The following is a 16980-nucleotide window of genomic DNA, read 5'->3' as shown; positions in this document are numbered from 1 at the left end:
GCAGTACACATTGTATCACAGGTTCACTGTGAATTAAACTTATAGCTGTATCTGTCTGGACTACAAGTTTTCATATAAATAAAATAAAAAAATTTCATGTGTATGGGTGGCGAAAAGGGTAAAAAAAAAAAAGACGTACATCCAAAACGAACTAATTTTTTTTTAAAAGTATGCTTAAATACGAAACAGACCAGCTTAAACCAAAATCAGCAGCCTCTGTTGCAAAATCAATAGACGCCAATGCAAAACAAACGATCACCGATGCAAAACCAACAGTTATTTTTGCAGTGCCAGTTATCTTCATACCCATTTGTTTCTCGTAGATCATACTTGTGTTGACCAAATACAAGTTTATATCTTTCACAACGTCTCAATACATTTTATGCTTTTAGTAATACCCTGAGTATCTCATACACCTCAAATGCTTTGACATGAATTAATACACCAATACACAAAACGCTTTGGACATGTTTTATTTAAAAGCATTTAAAAGAACAAGACCCAAAGAGGGATGGAACACATGAAAATCAAATAAATATTCAAAATCATATTTTACATTATGTCATGGTTGTCCAATGCAATATTTAAATAGCAAAGTTATACATGTTAAATAAGGACCTAATTTTTGGAGCCTTCTGAAAATGGAATATTTTCTATAACAATACATAGATTAATTTAGAGGTATGTAAATTGAGACCTATGACACGTTGTGCTGCCATTTGGATGTACATGAAATAATACCAAAGCGCAGTTGTGAATGCATAAATTCCATATAGACAATGTAATAGGACTCTAAAGCATAATATTTTGAGTGACCTAACATTTAAATATTCACTTTAAGTAAATAATAGTCCGTCCACACTATAAAGACTATAGCTGATTTATTGACAAAGAAAATAGAGCACATGTAAATATGACATTATTGATACATATATAATAGTTACATATAACTTGGTGACTAGATAGTCTAAAAGTATTTCAAATTTTTTCCCCATATAAAGAACATACAATTATTTGTCTCACTACTGAATGGCTCTAGCATAGAATATACAAAACTTATAAATTATACAATGGTGTCATGCCGAAATAACAGCTCAATAAAATGTAAGACATGACATATTGACTAAATAAATATATACCTGGGTTGCTTTATATACAAAATTAATTACTAGTATTGACATGATTGTATGAACAACCAAACAAAATATCCAATCCTGGTTGTGAGTGGCATACTGATTGACACATGATTTGATAACAATCAATCAAAGACAAAGAATTATACCAGAATTGTACCACAATTTTAGCCACATTCATTTACAATATACATTCACACTTTGTTGTCTGAGATATAATCGTATTAATCATGTATGAATATGGCACAAATACCAATCTTTACAACACTTAAGAAAAATTTAAAAACAGATATATGTATACAAAGAGAAAATAATCATCATTTTGTGTACTAAAATTGTTTTTTTCTCTATATTCTGTACAATGAACCTTTTTATCATTATGCAGTTATTTTGTACACACATAATGGTTTCACAAAAACAATGATATACAATAAAATTCTAATGCATTAGTCCAATATTATAACATCATCATCATCATCATCTTTTTTGTCAAGTCTAACCACATTGACTGCAGTTTTTGCTGGGAAACACTTCTTGTCTCTTGACTTGGAAATCAGACTTGAATACTTGTTAAATGAATTGGGATTTTCCTGAGAAGGGCTGCTTGTGGTTTGTGCTGAGCTCAATAAACTTGAATGAGGGATTGATGTTAATCGACCCAGTCTTTTATCTGATCCCCCAGTATACTTTGCAGTTTTGGAGAGTAAGGAAGTTTGAGCTTTCTTATCGACACCATCTTGCTGCATCTGAGCTGATCCGAATGTTTCTTTTGCACTGGGTAAAGCCCCTCGGTTTTTAGCACTGGGATAAGCATTTTCCCCTAATAATTTTGCTCCTATTGCATTAAGTGGTATCAATTTTATGTCCTTCTGCTTAGCATTGTTGGATTGACTCACTATTTTTTTTCTGGGTAACTTTGACTCTCTTATAGAGGTACTCATTATGCTAACACTGTCATCCCTAACACCTACTTTTCCACCTTTGGTTATTGAAGATGTGGCACTGTGACGGTTGGATACTCTGGAGTTCCCTAAAGGTGTCATAGTGTGTGTAGCTTTAGATCTTGGTTTAAAACCCTGACTTCCCTCTCCAGTGAAATCGACAACAAATTTTCCAATGCTTTGCGGTTTATCTCTCTTTGCAGTGGGCATCTTTTTCACAGCAGGCAGATATTTCTTTGAGATAGATTGTAACTCTGAAAAAATTTCTGACTGAAGTTTAACGATAAAATCTTTCATTTCCTCCGGTGTTTGTTGGGTTTCTTTCACAACGTGATCTGGAAAAAGAAAAGGTTTCTTTAAGTGTTCCTTACAAATTATTAATCATCGCGAAGAATTAATATCCACACAAAATCACGAGAAGCCCTTCTTGCAAATTTTTAAATCTCGTTTTTAATTTTTGAACATATGTAAACTACATGAAACTATGATAAAATTTCGACATTCGTGATTTTATGTTCTCGCGATTTGATGGAAAACCGTTGAATCGTGGGATTAAGTACTCGCATAAAATAAGAAATCTACAGTACACTGTTAACAAAACAATCATTACTATGAATATAATCTCAATATATGAGCAAGATTCATATGCTAAATGATATCACAAGAACTTTTTTATATTATAGAATGTGCCAAGCCTCCCAAATCCTCCCCCCTACCCCACATCTTATACTTCATATCCAGAAGCAGTGCATTTTACAATTTAAGTAGAGCTACAGTACCAATCAAACCCAACCTAACAGAAAGTAAACCCAGACTAAACCCTGGGTTTACTTTTTGGGGATTACTCTGGGTTTACTCCAGAATTACTAGAGTAAACATAAAGTAAACCCAGAGAAAAAACAAAGTAAACCCAGATATTAAATCCTGTTCAGAAGTAGACCCCTGTGGCAAATGCTACATGTGTATTTGGAATATACAAGGGGTGTGAATTAAAGGCAGTAAGATAATTAGATTAAAAGACTGGTCTGCTTCACATTTCATTGTTTAAGGAGGACCATAAATGCAAACCGTGAGTAAACACCAACTGGACACAAATTTTCCAAAAGTAAACATGGAGTCAACCTCGAAAGTAAACGGTAAAACCTGGGGTTTAGTTTGATTTACTCTGGTGTTAGGTTTGGTCTGATTGGTCCTGTAGGCTTGATGGATAACATGAACCTACAAAAAGTTTCACATGTAACTACCGGTACTCAGCATTTCAGGCCAAAATACAATTATTGTTTGTTTCAACTTTGGAATAGCCTCCCGCCTTATTGAAATACCCCCCCCCCCCCCCCCAAAAAAATGAAGTGTATTAATTACTAGTACTTTTGTAGAACAATTAAGGTCTTTATATGTGTGCAACCAATGTACCATGAAATAATTGAAATATCAAATGAAATTGAGGAAGTTTGCATTCATTCACTTAATCTTAAACTATTATTACCTTTTCCATCAACCCTCAAATATTATGATATAGTTTAATTTTGATTGTAATATAGTAATATCCTATTTGTGAAGTTGCAAAATAAAATAAAATTAAGCATGTCATAATTAAAACCTAAATGATTTCTTTGGTGGTTCATGCCGGATATGAAGCTAATGACATTGCAGAAAAAATACATAACCCGTGTTATTTTTTTTCAATGTACATCCTCCTTTTAACAAGTTAATGCATTGATCGTCAATAGAAAGTAAAAGTAACTATTGACGTACTTGGTGTATTACTGTGATTTAACTATCTCTATTAATTTAATGAACAAATCTTTTACAAAAGGGTAGCAAAACTTGCATATTTATACCTAAGACATGGAAAAGGGGGACATAACTATTTAATGAATAAAGACGAATATCATTTGGTTAAATAGAGTCCAGTATGCACCCCTTCCTTCTCTTGAAACATTTCATTTGAATTAATTAAGACTAATGAGAGAAAATGAGGAGAGAGGGAGTGAGCATGGATAAAGGGAGGGAGAGTAAGAAAGGAGAGAGATGTTTAAACACCTGGTTCTTTTTTCACTTTTCCAGCCTGTCCTTTTATTGATTCAGGTAAAAAGCCTTCTTCTCGGACAATCATAATATCATCATCTTCATCATCAATCTGTACAATGTCTGATGCCTCAAAGACTGAAATGATGCTGCATGCTTCAATCTTTTTTTTCGCCCCATTGTCCTCACTATTTGACTTGGAAAGTTCCTCAGTTTTTGATTCATACACCTCCATAGTTTTTGATTCACAAACCTCCACAGTTTTTGATTCACAGACTTCCTCAGTTTTTATGTCACAAACCTCTGTAACATTAAGTTAGAACAGATTTGTTATTAGTCTCATACCAGAGAAACCGTGATGACTCTGTTTTACTGTATCTCGGTCTATCTATATATCTGTCAGTCATTCAGTCTGTCTGTCCTTACTTGTTTTCTGCACTATTTTTGCAAAATTTTTGAGAAATGAATTTGAAACTTGTAAAGTGGCTTCATATTTAAAACTCTGCTACATAAGATTTTTTTGTTGCCTTTTTTTGTGTGTGTTCATACTAAACGAGTTTCACTGCATAAAACAAAAAATAAATAAATACAAGAAATAATACAAGTATACCTTTGATTTTCACTTCAAATGCCTGCTTTATAAAGGGATTTCCTGCTGTGTGTTCTAATTCCATTTTGTCAGAACCTGAAAAAATTTAATAGCAAACTTGAAAAGCAATCATGTTTTTTTTTTTCCAATATGTACCTATCCTACTGGTATATCTTACAAGGGAATGATCTTGTAAAAGTAAAAATGCATGAAAGGCTGTCAAAAAAAAAGGGTATAAACTTGGAACGTGTAAATCTTGAATAGGATGATTATTTACAAGTAAACGTGAATAAGAGAAACCAAAAAGAGTTAAACATGTAGCAGGTAAATCTACAAAAAGATGACACTATACAATAAAGCAGTGATAACAAACACGAACTTACTGTTGGTAGAACTTGTTTCATTTTCCTTCCTCTGTTGGTCACTACTGTTGGTAGAACTAGTTTCATTTTCCTTCCTCTGTTGGTCACTACTGTTGGTAGAACTAGTTTCATTTTCCTTCCTCTGTTGGTCACTACTGTTGGTAGAACTAGTTTCATTTTCCTTCCTCTGTTGGTCACTACTGTTGGTAGAACTAGTTTCATTTTCCTTCCTCTGTTGGTCACTATCAGTTGTATCTGTTTCAGTCTGTGATTCCTCATTAATAACTGGAAAAATAAATGGCTATATCAGTATATGTATATAAATGTACTGGGGGATAAAATGCTACGGTGTGATATACAAGTCTATGTGAAATGTGTTAAAAGAAAACAGGGTGTGCCATTCTTACTTGGGGTAGAATATAACTGTAAATTTGATATAAATGCAAGGAATCAATAAAAGCATAAAAATTTGAAAATACCAGTACTTGCATACTAAAGAAAATTCTCATTCATAAACATATCAGAACTAATATCTTCTTTAGGCTGATATAAAAGAAATGTGTGTAAGTTATTTGCAGTTAATTATGCAACTCTACTTTACTACGTGTAAAATAAGTAATCTGCAGTAAATAGCTCTACTGTACTTTGATCCATCTCTGGGACTTCCACATCTTCATTGTCTTCCTCCATTGCATCCTCCTCTTCATTTTGTTCCTCCTCTTCATCATCATCTTCATCCACACCCCTTTTGTCCTGTTTCTCCACAAATTTCTCAATCACTGCATTTAGGCGTATTCTTGAAACTTTCTTGTTTTCCTCCAGCTTGAGTTGCAGACTTTTGTCCTCATAAGCTGGGTCGTCTTCATTTCTAAAATATCAGACTCCAAAATTGAAATAGGAAATACAACTTGGCATCACTGAAATTTTGTGAAGAGTACATCATCAAGTATTTTGTATACCAGTACATACATGTACATAATGGGAGTATGATACTCGACTACTAAACTCATACCTGACAATTTTTGTGTCTCGTGGCAGATGGCCCAAAAATGTGTATTTGAAGTCCTCCTCCCTTCTCTTCTGAAGTTGATCCCCCACATCTGAGAATGCCTCCCTGGCTAAACGGTCAATAGCTGACCCCCTTTTATAAAAAAGTCAAATTATTTCTTAATTGAAACACTCTGAACCATATTCAATTTTCCAAATGATCACATTAGAATAATAAAAAAAAATGCCATAAAATCTTTATTTCATCTTAAAAAGTTCAATTCTTACTTGAGATGAAGTGCTCTGCTGTTGTTGGCACTGACAATGATATCTCTAATATCATTATAGTCAGGGAAACATTTCTTTTTGTTTACAAATTTCTCAATCTTCTTGTTGATTTCAGGATATCGTGTACCTTCAAAAATTTGAAAGTGAAGTTGAGAGAAGAAAAAATTATATATAAAACTCCTTTTTTCTATACAATTCTAAATTGAATGTATAATCAAGATGGAATAACACGCCTGTAAAAAGTCACTCAAATTAACAGAAAATTATTTTATTATGAAGACATAATGATCCTCTGAGAGATTTGGACTTCGGTTTTACGAATAACAAGTCCGACACTCTGTCAACTTCGCTATGGAGTAAGTTACACATTGCCGTCGATAAATCCTTTTAATAAAACGAAATGTCGCTTCAATCAGATGTCAGCCATTTTGTGATGATGTGTTATTCCATCTTAAAATTGAAACCTTTCAAAAAACTTCGAAATCATGGGCAATAAAACTTTAACATTATATATTAAATCCAATGCAAATTGGCTTCAACTTTATTGATGTTTGCAAGTAAACATTAAAAATTTAAAACCCCTGTGATGTTTTCCTTTTTCACAGTGCAGTTTACTGAGCTTTGTGTGTGATGTGCTACCTACCCGAGTATCTAAATTTCCTCTGCGAGGGTCGCCCAGTATCTGCACTGCTTTCTTTGATCTCACACAACTTGTTCCAAACTTTGACAAACTTCTTCTGATATTTCTCTTCCATTATGTAGGCTGAATCTTCATCATCCAAGTCAACTTCTGCTTCTTTTAACTGCTCTATTTTGTCTCGAATATCCTAAAAATTGAGAATTTTTGTTAACCATTTTTTTTACATACATATCAATGATTCCTCTTACCATAAATGCAAATCATATTCAAAATATTAAGTGAGGATGCTAATTTTCAAGAAGTTATCAAAGATAAGAGACATTGTCTCAAAAAGTTTCTATTTCATTCATTCATTTAATCATTCATACAGAATATATATATATATACCGGTATATATATGTTATATAAAATTGAACCAATTTTCAAATAAAAGCTGACAGCAATAGCCAACACAAAATCATCAAAGCAAATGTTACTGTGTAAGGGATAAAATTGCAATTAATATTTTAGAAATAAAAAGATAGTTGATTATGCTTTTCCACCAAAGTTTTGAATATTACCTCCAGTAACTTTTCTAGTCTTTCAACTTGCTTCTTTGAGCCCTTTTTCTTTTTCTTGGATTCATCTTGAGCACTCGTTGATGGCTCTACATCCAGACTTTTTGTCTCAGTTTCCTTGTCCTTACTTGAAGTATTCTTGGGTTTGGTTATACACTGGTCGCCAGTTGATAATCCTTGATCACAACTATTTGGTTCATCTGATGATTTATCTTTTTTAACATCCCTTGTTTTGTCTTCTGTGTCGAAATCTTTTGTTGGTTGTTCATTCAAACTCTTCATTTCTTTATCTGTGTTATCTTTTTCACTTGCTGACAGCTCTGTATCTGATCTGGTTCGTTCTGTTTCTGATATATCAATTTCAATATCTTGATTTTTGTTGGAATTGTCTGATGGTTCTGTATTCGAAGTCTTAAATTCTTTTCCCGTCCCATCCGTCTTGGTATCTTTTACAGCCAAACTTTCAGCACTTGAAGACTTGATGTCTGAAGAGTTTGTATTTGTATCCATCCTTTCTACCCCCATATCTTTTTTTATGCTTAAACTATCAAATCCTTTCTTCACATTTTTTCCATCATTGCCTCTCCTTTGACTATCTTTTTTCGTTTCATTATTTAACCCTGGCTCCTCAAGGTTAGCCTCAGAGATTACACTTACAATTTTTAAGGGGCTATCATTGGCATTATGAAATCCCTCACCTTCAAGTCTGCACAAACCATTTGATGTTTCATTTACACTGTAGTCTGGACTATTAAATACTATGCAATCCTTATTACAGGTGTCCTTTTTTTTAGAGTCCTTGGTTTGTTGGACTTTTTGATCACATTGATTTCTAATGACCTTTAGTAAACGACTCCCTTTAGACTCCTTTAAAGAACTTGCCTCTGCAGTTTCCTTTCCTCTTTCATTAGTTTCGCTCTCTCTGCTTTCTACCCCATTTTTATTTAATTCGTCTACTTCATCTGTTTGCTCTATAAGCTGAATTTCTTCAGCAGCTGTTTCTTCTCCATTCCTAGCTGTTTCTTCCACATTGCATACATCCACTTCCATCTTTGAACTGCTATCCGGAAGTACCTCTCCAGTTGATAAAGGTGAAAGGGGAAGGTTGTCTTTTACCAAGTGTTTCAACTTCTTAAACATGTCTTTAAAATTCCTTGCAGAAAAAGATCCTTCTTTATGCTGTTTTTCTTGAGGTTCTGTAGTAGTAGAGTCTGGTGATTTGTCAATAATCGATTCGCAAGAGCTGACTTTTTCCATTTTGTTATCTGATTTGGTGTTTTCACTGTTTTGCATACATCCTTCAGAGGAAAAATGACTAGAAGTTGATGACTTGTTTAAAACTGCACTTAGATTGATATTATTTTCCAAGGTCTGCTCATTATTTTCTTCTTTATGTTTGCCTTCATTGTTTGTTACAAGGGTTTGATCATCCTTCACTGTAGAGTCACAAGTATCTTTCAGATCTTTCCCAATCCCTGAGATATTGTAATCAACCAAAACACTACCAGTGCTGTCATCAGAAAAATCATCATTCAGAACCACCTCAAAATCTTCATCTTCTCCTTTCAACACAGTTTTTCTTTTAGGACATTCATCCTCAGAGGAGCTTTCAAGTGATTCAATTTGAATATCATCCATAGGTTCAGAATCTTTCTCCGATATCACGGATGCCTCTGTACATAATTTTTTAGAGACCAGTCTAGTAGATGAACTGTTAGATGTGGTGCCCTGCATTTGTGATTCGTTTGCCGTGCTTCCCTCTTTCTCCTTCACTTTTTTGGTTGGGTGTTCATCATCAGATGAGGGAAATTTGTCTCTTTTTCTTTTTTTCCTCTCATATTCCTCGTCTTTATTCAATTTAAGTTCTTGCAAAAAATCTCTTATGTACAAGAAGACTTCATTGGGATTACTTTCAATTTTAACACGAGCAATATGAATACTGTTACGAAAAGCTGCTGAAACAAGATACTCTTCTCTGCTTTCCTGGTGTCTTTTCTTTATGAGTTTGATAATGGCAGGTTGTTTTTTCAAATGCTTCTTGCATAACTTAAGAAACTGTAAAGACACAGTTAAAAGAATTGTATTTCGAATATCTAAAAAATAGCATTCTTTACAATAGTCAAAAAATATATTATAGATGTACAGCTTACCTCTGTGAATTCTTCCATCACTGCAACTTTTGACTACTGAAAGAAATTGCAAAAATTCAATTAAAAAATTGGATATTTTACATATATATTTGTAATTATCATAAAATAATACATTTTCAAGCTCGATCTGTATGAAATAGTTTTTTTTCACAGATAATTCAATGACATTTCAACAACAAAAACCAACAATATACATGTACAATAGTTGAACATTCCTTCTTATAGCTAAATTTTTTTGAATAGTTTCAATAGTAAAGCAGAGTATCAGTTTCACACTTATATAGAGCAGGAGGTTGATTGGATGCTGAAGGATTGACAGGTATGTTTGATAAACAGATAGGCTGTAAAGCCTAGAGTGAATAAAGAATAAATGAATGATAAACATTATGCAATTTTTTCCCCAAAAAAATTATCAAAATCAAAATTGATTCCCATCTGATAGGTAAATTAGGGTATCACATACGTCTTTGACCATCAAATGGCAATTAATTCTCTAAACTTTTGGATGTACCCAACCTATTCATTCATGATGGAGTGCATCTTGCATCTCTGTATTCTTCAAAGCTTTCAGAAGTTCATCAATTTCATTCTACAAAATGTTGTGTTGCTCTGTTGAGTATTGCATGGCTTACCTATACAGTAAAAATTCATCTAAATGCCTACTTTTCCTCTAGGTTATCATTAAATGATAATTAAATAGGGTACAAAACTTCAGCCTAAAGGAATAGAATAAAATTTAATTGTACATGTAAGATACAGTATTTATATAGTAAACATATCAAGTTAAGAGCACAAGGGCTCGCTTGTCGTAAACTGCAGTTCTTTTTAATTTGTTCTTTAAGCAACCGAAATTAACGCTAATTATCAAGTGCTACATGTATCTGAGTGATTATAATATATAGAAAATTTATGTCACTCAAATGTAAACCTTTCTTGCTGTCAATAACTTTGGCAAATGTGTTTATTATGCGCCAAGCAGATAAAAGTCAGACAAAAGGGATAAGTTTCCAACCTAGATCTTGTCAAAATGGCAAGACAAATCATGCAAATAGGAGAACTTGTTAAAAACACAGCATGAACAGAGGATCCTCTAGATAGAATGTTCTATAGTTAAAATGACAGATGTCCTACGGGCCCGGTTCAACGATAGAATTCATCCCCTAAACTTGTTTCGTAGCAAATAAATTATTGTGTTGTATCTTCCTTAACTTTTATGGGATTGGACTCAAGTACAGTACCTACATTGTTGTTTTTTCAATTCATAGCCCCATTTTGCCCCATAAATTGTATAGGAAATGGAAACACTAAAACATTTAACATCTCGTTTGAAATTTTTATTTTATTTATGTCTTATGGCAAATAATAAACTTATAAAGACACTTCACAATCTGACAACCGAGCCCGTGTAGTTAGAGTTAGAAAGCGGTTGTTGGGAAACGATAAAACAAAAAAAGTTATACATACCTAGTGATAAACTATGCATTGAATTATGAAGATCTTTTGATGAGTTTACATCAAAATATTGAATACATGTAACATCACATTACACATGAACTCTTGCTTACATTTTGGAGCCATAAAATAAAGGGAAATAACTAAATATCAAAAGAAGCCACTTCCGGTTTTTATGATTGTCAAGTCGTTCTTATAATATTCGCCTGGAATTCGCAAGAATATTCCGCGGAATGGACACGACCAAAGACAGGCCGGGTAACATTATGCTTGGCGATTTTGAGGGTTTTAAATGATGAAATAGAAAACTATAAAAAATATTTTAGTTTTACGTTGACCGTATGGTAGTTCGAAATATCTGACGGTTTCCCTACCTTTTTTAACGATTTTGATATTTTATTGATATTTTCATGACTTGATTGCTTCTTCTCTTAAATCATAGTGGTATGGGACACTTCCATATTGTGACGTATTGTTTATCGAAGTAAGCAATAAAATCAATTGTAATTATATAGGTAGTTTCTTTCCCAATATTGTCACCTATAACTCTGTCCCGAGTTTTTGCTTCCACCACTTTTCGCTTGATATTTCGATAATAATAAATACCTTTGTGCTTAAACTACGTTCATCCACTGATATGAAAAATGTCCAGATTATCTGTTTTAAAACGCCCCCTCTACCGCTTCAGGTTTCAATACACATCCCAAAATAGAAATTAAGTCTACAGGAATTTTGCATTGCATCAGTCATTAAAAAGCCCGGATGATAACGTTGAAAAATAGCGCGAGTTGTCCCGAATACTTCCGAATGGAGAAAAGATGTAAACATTTTCCATTATAAATCTCAGTAAGAAATTTTTTTTCGTTCCTGTGAAATTTTATGAGTGAAAATGGATAATTTGTCAATGAAGATATCTTGGATATTTTCCGTTTCATTGATTTCATGTGTATTTCTGTTAAAAATCATCAAAATGTGATGGAAGCAATAACTTGGGACATACAATGTACTATAGCAGCATTGTTAACCAAAAGGAAACTTTATGAGTTTGTAATTTGCTACAGTGATTTACAGTTTAATTGTTACCTTAACATCTGATTTAATACATTGCAAATGAATATATAACATATACTGACAACACTACATTACTTAGATTTAGAACAAGCAATCATAAACTGCCAATTGAGATAGACAGATGGAACAAATTAATATACTTAGAAATCAACGATTTTGTAATTTATGTAAAAATAACATTGGTGATGAATACCACTATAATATGATATGTCCAGATTTGAAAGAATATAGAAAAGCCTATTTACCATCAATGTAATTTAGACGACCAAATGCTTTCAAATTTTTAAAATTATTTTCATGTAAATAAATAGCTATAATTAATAACTAATGTAAATTTATCAATATTATAAATAAGAGAATCAACTCTCCAGGTTGATGTGTACAGCATACACTCTTGTTTGTGCATACCAATGTCTGTGTGTTGTATATTTTTGTATGTTGTTTTATACAATATGAGAATAAATAAAATGAAAAAATGAAATATCAAATATTTATAATAATCAAAGATTAGTCCAATATGCAAGATCATCAGGTAAAAATAGTTTTACTTATTTAAACACCTCTTTGAAACCTCGTTCACAATTTCAGATTTGGAGGCTATCAGTTGGCGGGAGGGATTCCCCACTAAGTCAGGACTTGTGAGAGCCTCTTGCACCTAATCCATATTGTTGTTGATAACAGTTATTCTGACTAATGAATTGGTTTTTCTTATTTACAGTATTTTTCTTAATAATAACATGTATGGCAAATAAAAAATCATGTTTACTATGAAAGAAGTTTTAACAAAGCGTTAAATATAAAAATCAAAGTACTGAAAAACGCTAACCTTGGATGTAAAACTTATTTCAAAGTTCACTTACATTTCCGTTTCGATACTTTATAATTTTGATTTAGTTGATAAAAGCGTACATGTAGTTATACCAATCCTCTATACCTTCATTATTTATTTAAAATAAGAAATAGTAGATCTCAAACTATATAAAATACAATTTCTCGCTACGTTTTCTATTCAACTTTCGTTACTATTTGATATTTCCTGAAATCATAGTTTATCTCCAAACCTAGAGTTTACAATCGTTTCAATTTCTTTGTAAGATATCTTTGTTTGATAACAGCTTTATGTGACAATTTCCATCGATCGAATAAAATTTTGGGACTCTGACGATAAGTACTAGTATTTGCTTGTATGATGAATTAGTCATGGATAACTTTGATACCTTTAAATTACGCAATCATTTGATATCTGTATAGAGAAGCTTAATTTGCTTAATTTGCTTCCATTTAGGTATGGAAGAATTGTGAAGAGCAATGGAACGCGCAACATTAAGATTCTTTGTATATGTTTATAACCATCCAGTGTGATGCAGCGTACATGTAGTTCAGTCAAAATGAAAGGCAGAGAGCTGATGAAGTGGTTCTATGGAAAGGAATTACCGCCAAAATTCTATGTATCTTGCTTTTATTCTTATTATACTTACTTCTTTATTCTTCAGTACATTTAGACTTGCATGTCACTTTATTGTTTTCATATTCATGCTTATCTAATTTCACTTTGATTCTCTTTACTTCTTTATTGCTTGCTTATTTCTATGTTGCAATATTCTCTTCTTATTCATGTAAATTCTTTCCTCTATCTCTGTTACAAACGTGAATTCAAACACGCAAACAATAAGGCACTTTCAATAAAGACGGATAGAAGTTGTATGAATTTAATGCTGCATTATGACGCCAGGCGGCAGTGTGCGCGCTACAATTGCTGCTCCCGAAGATTTATTAAAACGAAACTAACAAATGGCATAAATTAAATAAATTCGTGAAAACATCTCAAATTAAATGCTTAGTATAGGAATATGAAATACATGTTAATATAGTCAACTTTTTACAAGCCACGATATACGCAGACTCAAAAAGATACGTTTTTTTTTTGTATACATGTAAAATGTCTCCGCGCGGTTCTAAAAAAATCATGGGGGGGGGGGGGGGGGTCTGAGAGATAATTTTGTATTAATTTTTTTATTGGTTGATTAAATAAGTGTGAATTTTCCATTGGGGGTGGATCTGATCTAATTCTAGATCCGCAATGCAATGTATTGTATATATATGCAGTAACAGTTTTTTTGCAAATTATATGCAGGAACGGTTAATTTTTAGAAGAGGAACATGGCATTAGTACTTGTCGACAGGACTTTAGTTTCATTTGAGGTGAAAAGAGGCGGGGTGATGCACGGTTCTGTCCAGATGTACCCGTGGAACATGTAGATTAAAAAGAAATAAATTTAAACTAAATTTAAAGATGTTTTTGAAAAACAATAAAAGGACTGGGGTACGAAATGCTTAGAAGTAGCTCTTCCTGTACTCTAGTACGTGTGAAAATTATCACTTGCATGAATCACTATGAACATGTACCTCTCGTTAGGCTACAGTACTGTGTACCCCTGATTAAATGCGATGAATTAATATCCGCGTGAAATTCCGGGTTAAAAAACTTAAAACTGCAGGTTTTAAAATCATGGCTCACTTATTTTTCTAAAAGTTTGGAACTTGTGATGTGAAAACAAAGTTTGGTGCACGCGATTTTATATTCTTGCGATTCGGCACAGAACGGTGGAATCGCAGGAGTAAATATACGTATACGCGCTAAAATTAACGAATCTAAATTATCAGTGACTTAATTACACAATAAGTAAACGAAAACAAACCAGGCAAAGAGATTAAAATACGGTATGTGATATAACTGTTTATACGTTTTGGTTTAAAATCTAAATCAAATCTTAATAAAAATTCTTGTATAAAGTTCTAAATGAAATATTTTTTTCCCCAAAATACAAAACATAAATAATGTATGCTTCTTATTCACACAAATTTTCGAAGTGATAAAAATGTGTATATATCATTCACAGCCATGCTTATTGTAGGTTAACTTTGTTTTTTTTTAATATAAATCATGTACATGTAACTGAATGTCCACGTTTAGATTTGAAGGTGTTTATATAAGCTATGATACATGTAACTTAGAGACATGAACCTCATTCATTTATACCTGTCAACTGGTCTTGATTAAATGAAGAGTTGAATTGACCGACTTCCATATCAAGCTTGCGATGATGATAATTATGATACGGGTGCTAATTATGAGAACTGTAAGATTATATCGTCTCATATAAATAACTGTTGCGAAGACTTAGTATTTTATTTTATTTTAGGAGGGGGGTCCAGTCACCCTACCACCCTTGAAAATTCACTTTTTTAAATTCACATAGTAAACCTACTAAAATAGAACTCGACCTACCCCCACCCCCTCCCCGGCAAACAAAATTATAAATTATCCCTTAGTACATGAACCTCCCCTCCATTTCTTGATCTGAACATATAAACATTGGAGCGAAATGTCATGGTGCGAAACATCCCACATTTAGCAAGCTACGTTGGGTTTTTTTTTCAGGGAGCAGCAATTGTAGCGCGCACACTGCCGCCTGGCGTCATAATGCAGCATTCAAATCATGCAACATGTATTCGTCTTTATTGAAAGTGCTTTATGGTTTGCGTGTTTGAATTCACGTTTGTAACAGAGATATAAGAAAGAATTAACACGAATAAGAAGAGAATGTTGCAACATAGAATTAAGCAAACAATGAAGGATCAAAGAGAATTAAAGTGAAATTAGATAAGCATGAGTATACTGATTTATGCTTGATTAGCAAGTATAATGAGAATTTAAACTAACGTGAAAATTTTCATGCTGTTGCCTAAGTTCGTTTTGACCGAAACGTTTTATCGGAAAAAAGTACAAGTAGAAAAGTGTTTCCATAATATTATTTTTTTTTTATAATTAGAACAAACATGTTGTGCATATTGGGCACTATAAAGTATGATAAAAACATATTTTTTTTATAAATAAAAGGAACATGTTGTGCATATTGTGCACTTATGTATGATATAAACATCAAATGATGTTACTATGGAATAAAAATAGTTGTAGTGATGTCACACGTATGAAAGGTTTGTTCCCGTTTTGCACACATTTGAAAATTATGTATAGAAAAAATGTGTGCGAAACGGGAATTTGACCAGGTGAGATAATTGCTTAATTGCTATAGTCTATATCACAGTTCCTGTGAGGGCTATTAACAATAAAATAAATAAAACATATCTACTCCCAATTGATATTTACATTTATTTTATGGTATAATATAAATTGCATAAAAGCACATTTACTTGCATGTTCTTGAATTTAATTTCACACTTCAATCTGCAGGCATGTTCACGAAACTTTCCTAAGATATGACGTAAGTGTGTTCCTAAGATATGACTTAGGAAAAAAGTTAGGAACATCCTAAGATCAACTTAGGACACGTCTTAGGATGTAGCTCGACGGTAACTTAATTAGGAACATCTTAAGTTAGGATATCCTAACCTTCTACAACCATTCTTATTTTTCAAATTTATTCATTCAGATCGAATTTGAGAGACTTGTGTAGGGATGAATCATTAAACATTTTGCCAGAAAAGCAGATAATTATGTAAACAACACGTGTGTATTGTCATTAGATAATTAACATTTGAGAATCTTGTCATTCAAGTATATGTAATATACATAAACTCGCGATTTTCATAGAATTTGAAACGTTACATGAGGAAACACATGTACCCTTACAAACACAGCCAATTTCCCTTTAATCTGCAATATATAGAATACACGAACATGTTAAATAAAAAAATAAGTTGTAATATATTTCGAAAATATATAAATACAGTTCATTAAACATTACAATTTTTTTTTAA

The 16980-nt window shown here is 32.6% G+C and overlaps 1 protein-coding gene across 8 annotated transcripts; it reads right to left on the bottom strand.

The window, feature by feature from the left end:
* Nucleotides 1–456: 456 nt before the first annotated feature.
* LOC128155370 (dentin sialophosphoprotein-like) lies at nucleotides 457–11290 on the bottom strand. Of its 8 annotated transcripts, none has more exons than XM_052817048.1 (12): nucleotides 11140–11286; nucleotides 10308–10391; nucleotides 9676–9711; nucleotides 7529–9580; nucleotides 6972–7155; nucleotides 6329–6455; nucleotides 6066–6194; nucleotides 5698–5921; nucleotides 5075–5338; nucleotides 4713–4787; nucleotides 4118–4405; nucleotides 457–2409 (listed from the first exon to the last, which is right to left on the bottom strand). In XM_052817048.1, the coding sequence occupies exons 3-12, from the start codon at nucleotides 9691–9693 to the stop codon at nucleotides 1580–1582; spliced, it is 4191 nt and encodes a 1396-aa protein (XP_052673008.1). In that variant the 5' UTR covers nucleotides 9694–9711; nucleotides 10308–10391; nucleotides 11140–11286; the 3' UTR covers nucleotides 457–1579. The 8 variants fall into 8 exon arrangements, with proteins under 8 accessions (XP_052673008.1, XP_052673002.1, XP_052673000.1 ...); XM_052817042.1 differs by lacking the exon at nucleotides 10308–10391 and adding an exon at nucleotides 10139–10264; XM_052817040.1 differs by lacking the exon at nucleotides 10308–10391 and adding an exon at nucleotides 10139–10264 and having other exon boundaries at nucleotides 9676–9708.
* Nucleotides 11291–16980: the final 5690 nt, after the last annotated feature.

This window comes from Crassostrea angulata, chromosome 7 (genome assembly GCF_025612915.1).
Source record: "Crassostrea angulata isolate pt1a10 chromosome 7, ASM2561291v2, whole genome shotgun sequence".
Lineage (NCBI taxonomy): Eukaryota > Metazoa > Mollusca > Bivalvia > Ostreida > Ostreidae > Magallana > Magallana angulata.
This window is presented reverse-complemented; position numbering and strand designations above follow the sequence as displayed.

Bases quoted from the DNA above. Each gene is read 5' to 3' on its own strand.
- LOC128155370 (XM_052817040.1), bottom strand. The intron at 7,156-7,528 runs GTAATATTCAAA...CTCAATTTTTAG, and splicing joins GACTAGAAAAGTTACTGGAG to GATATTCGAGACAAAATAGA. The intron at 2,410-4,117 runs GTGTTTAAACAT...TTCTTTTTCCAG, and splicing joins AAAAGTGAAAAAAGAACCAG to ATCACGTTGTGAAAGAAACC.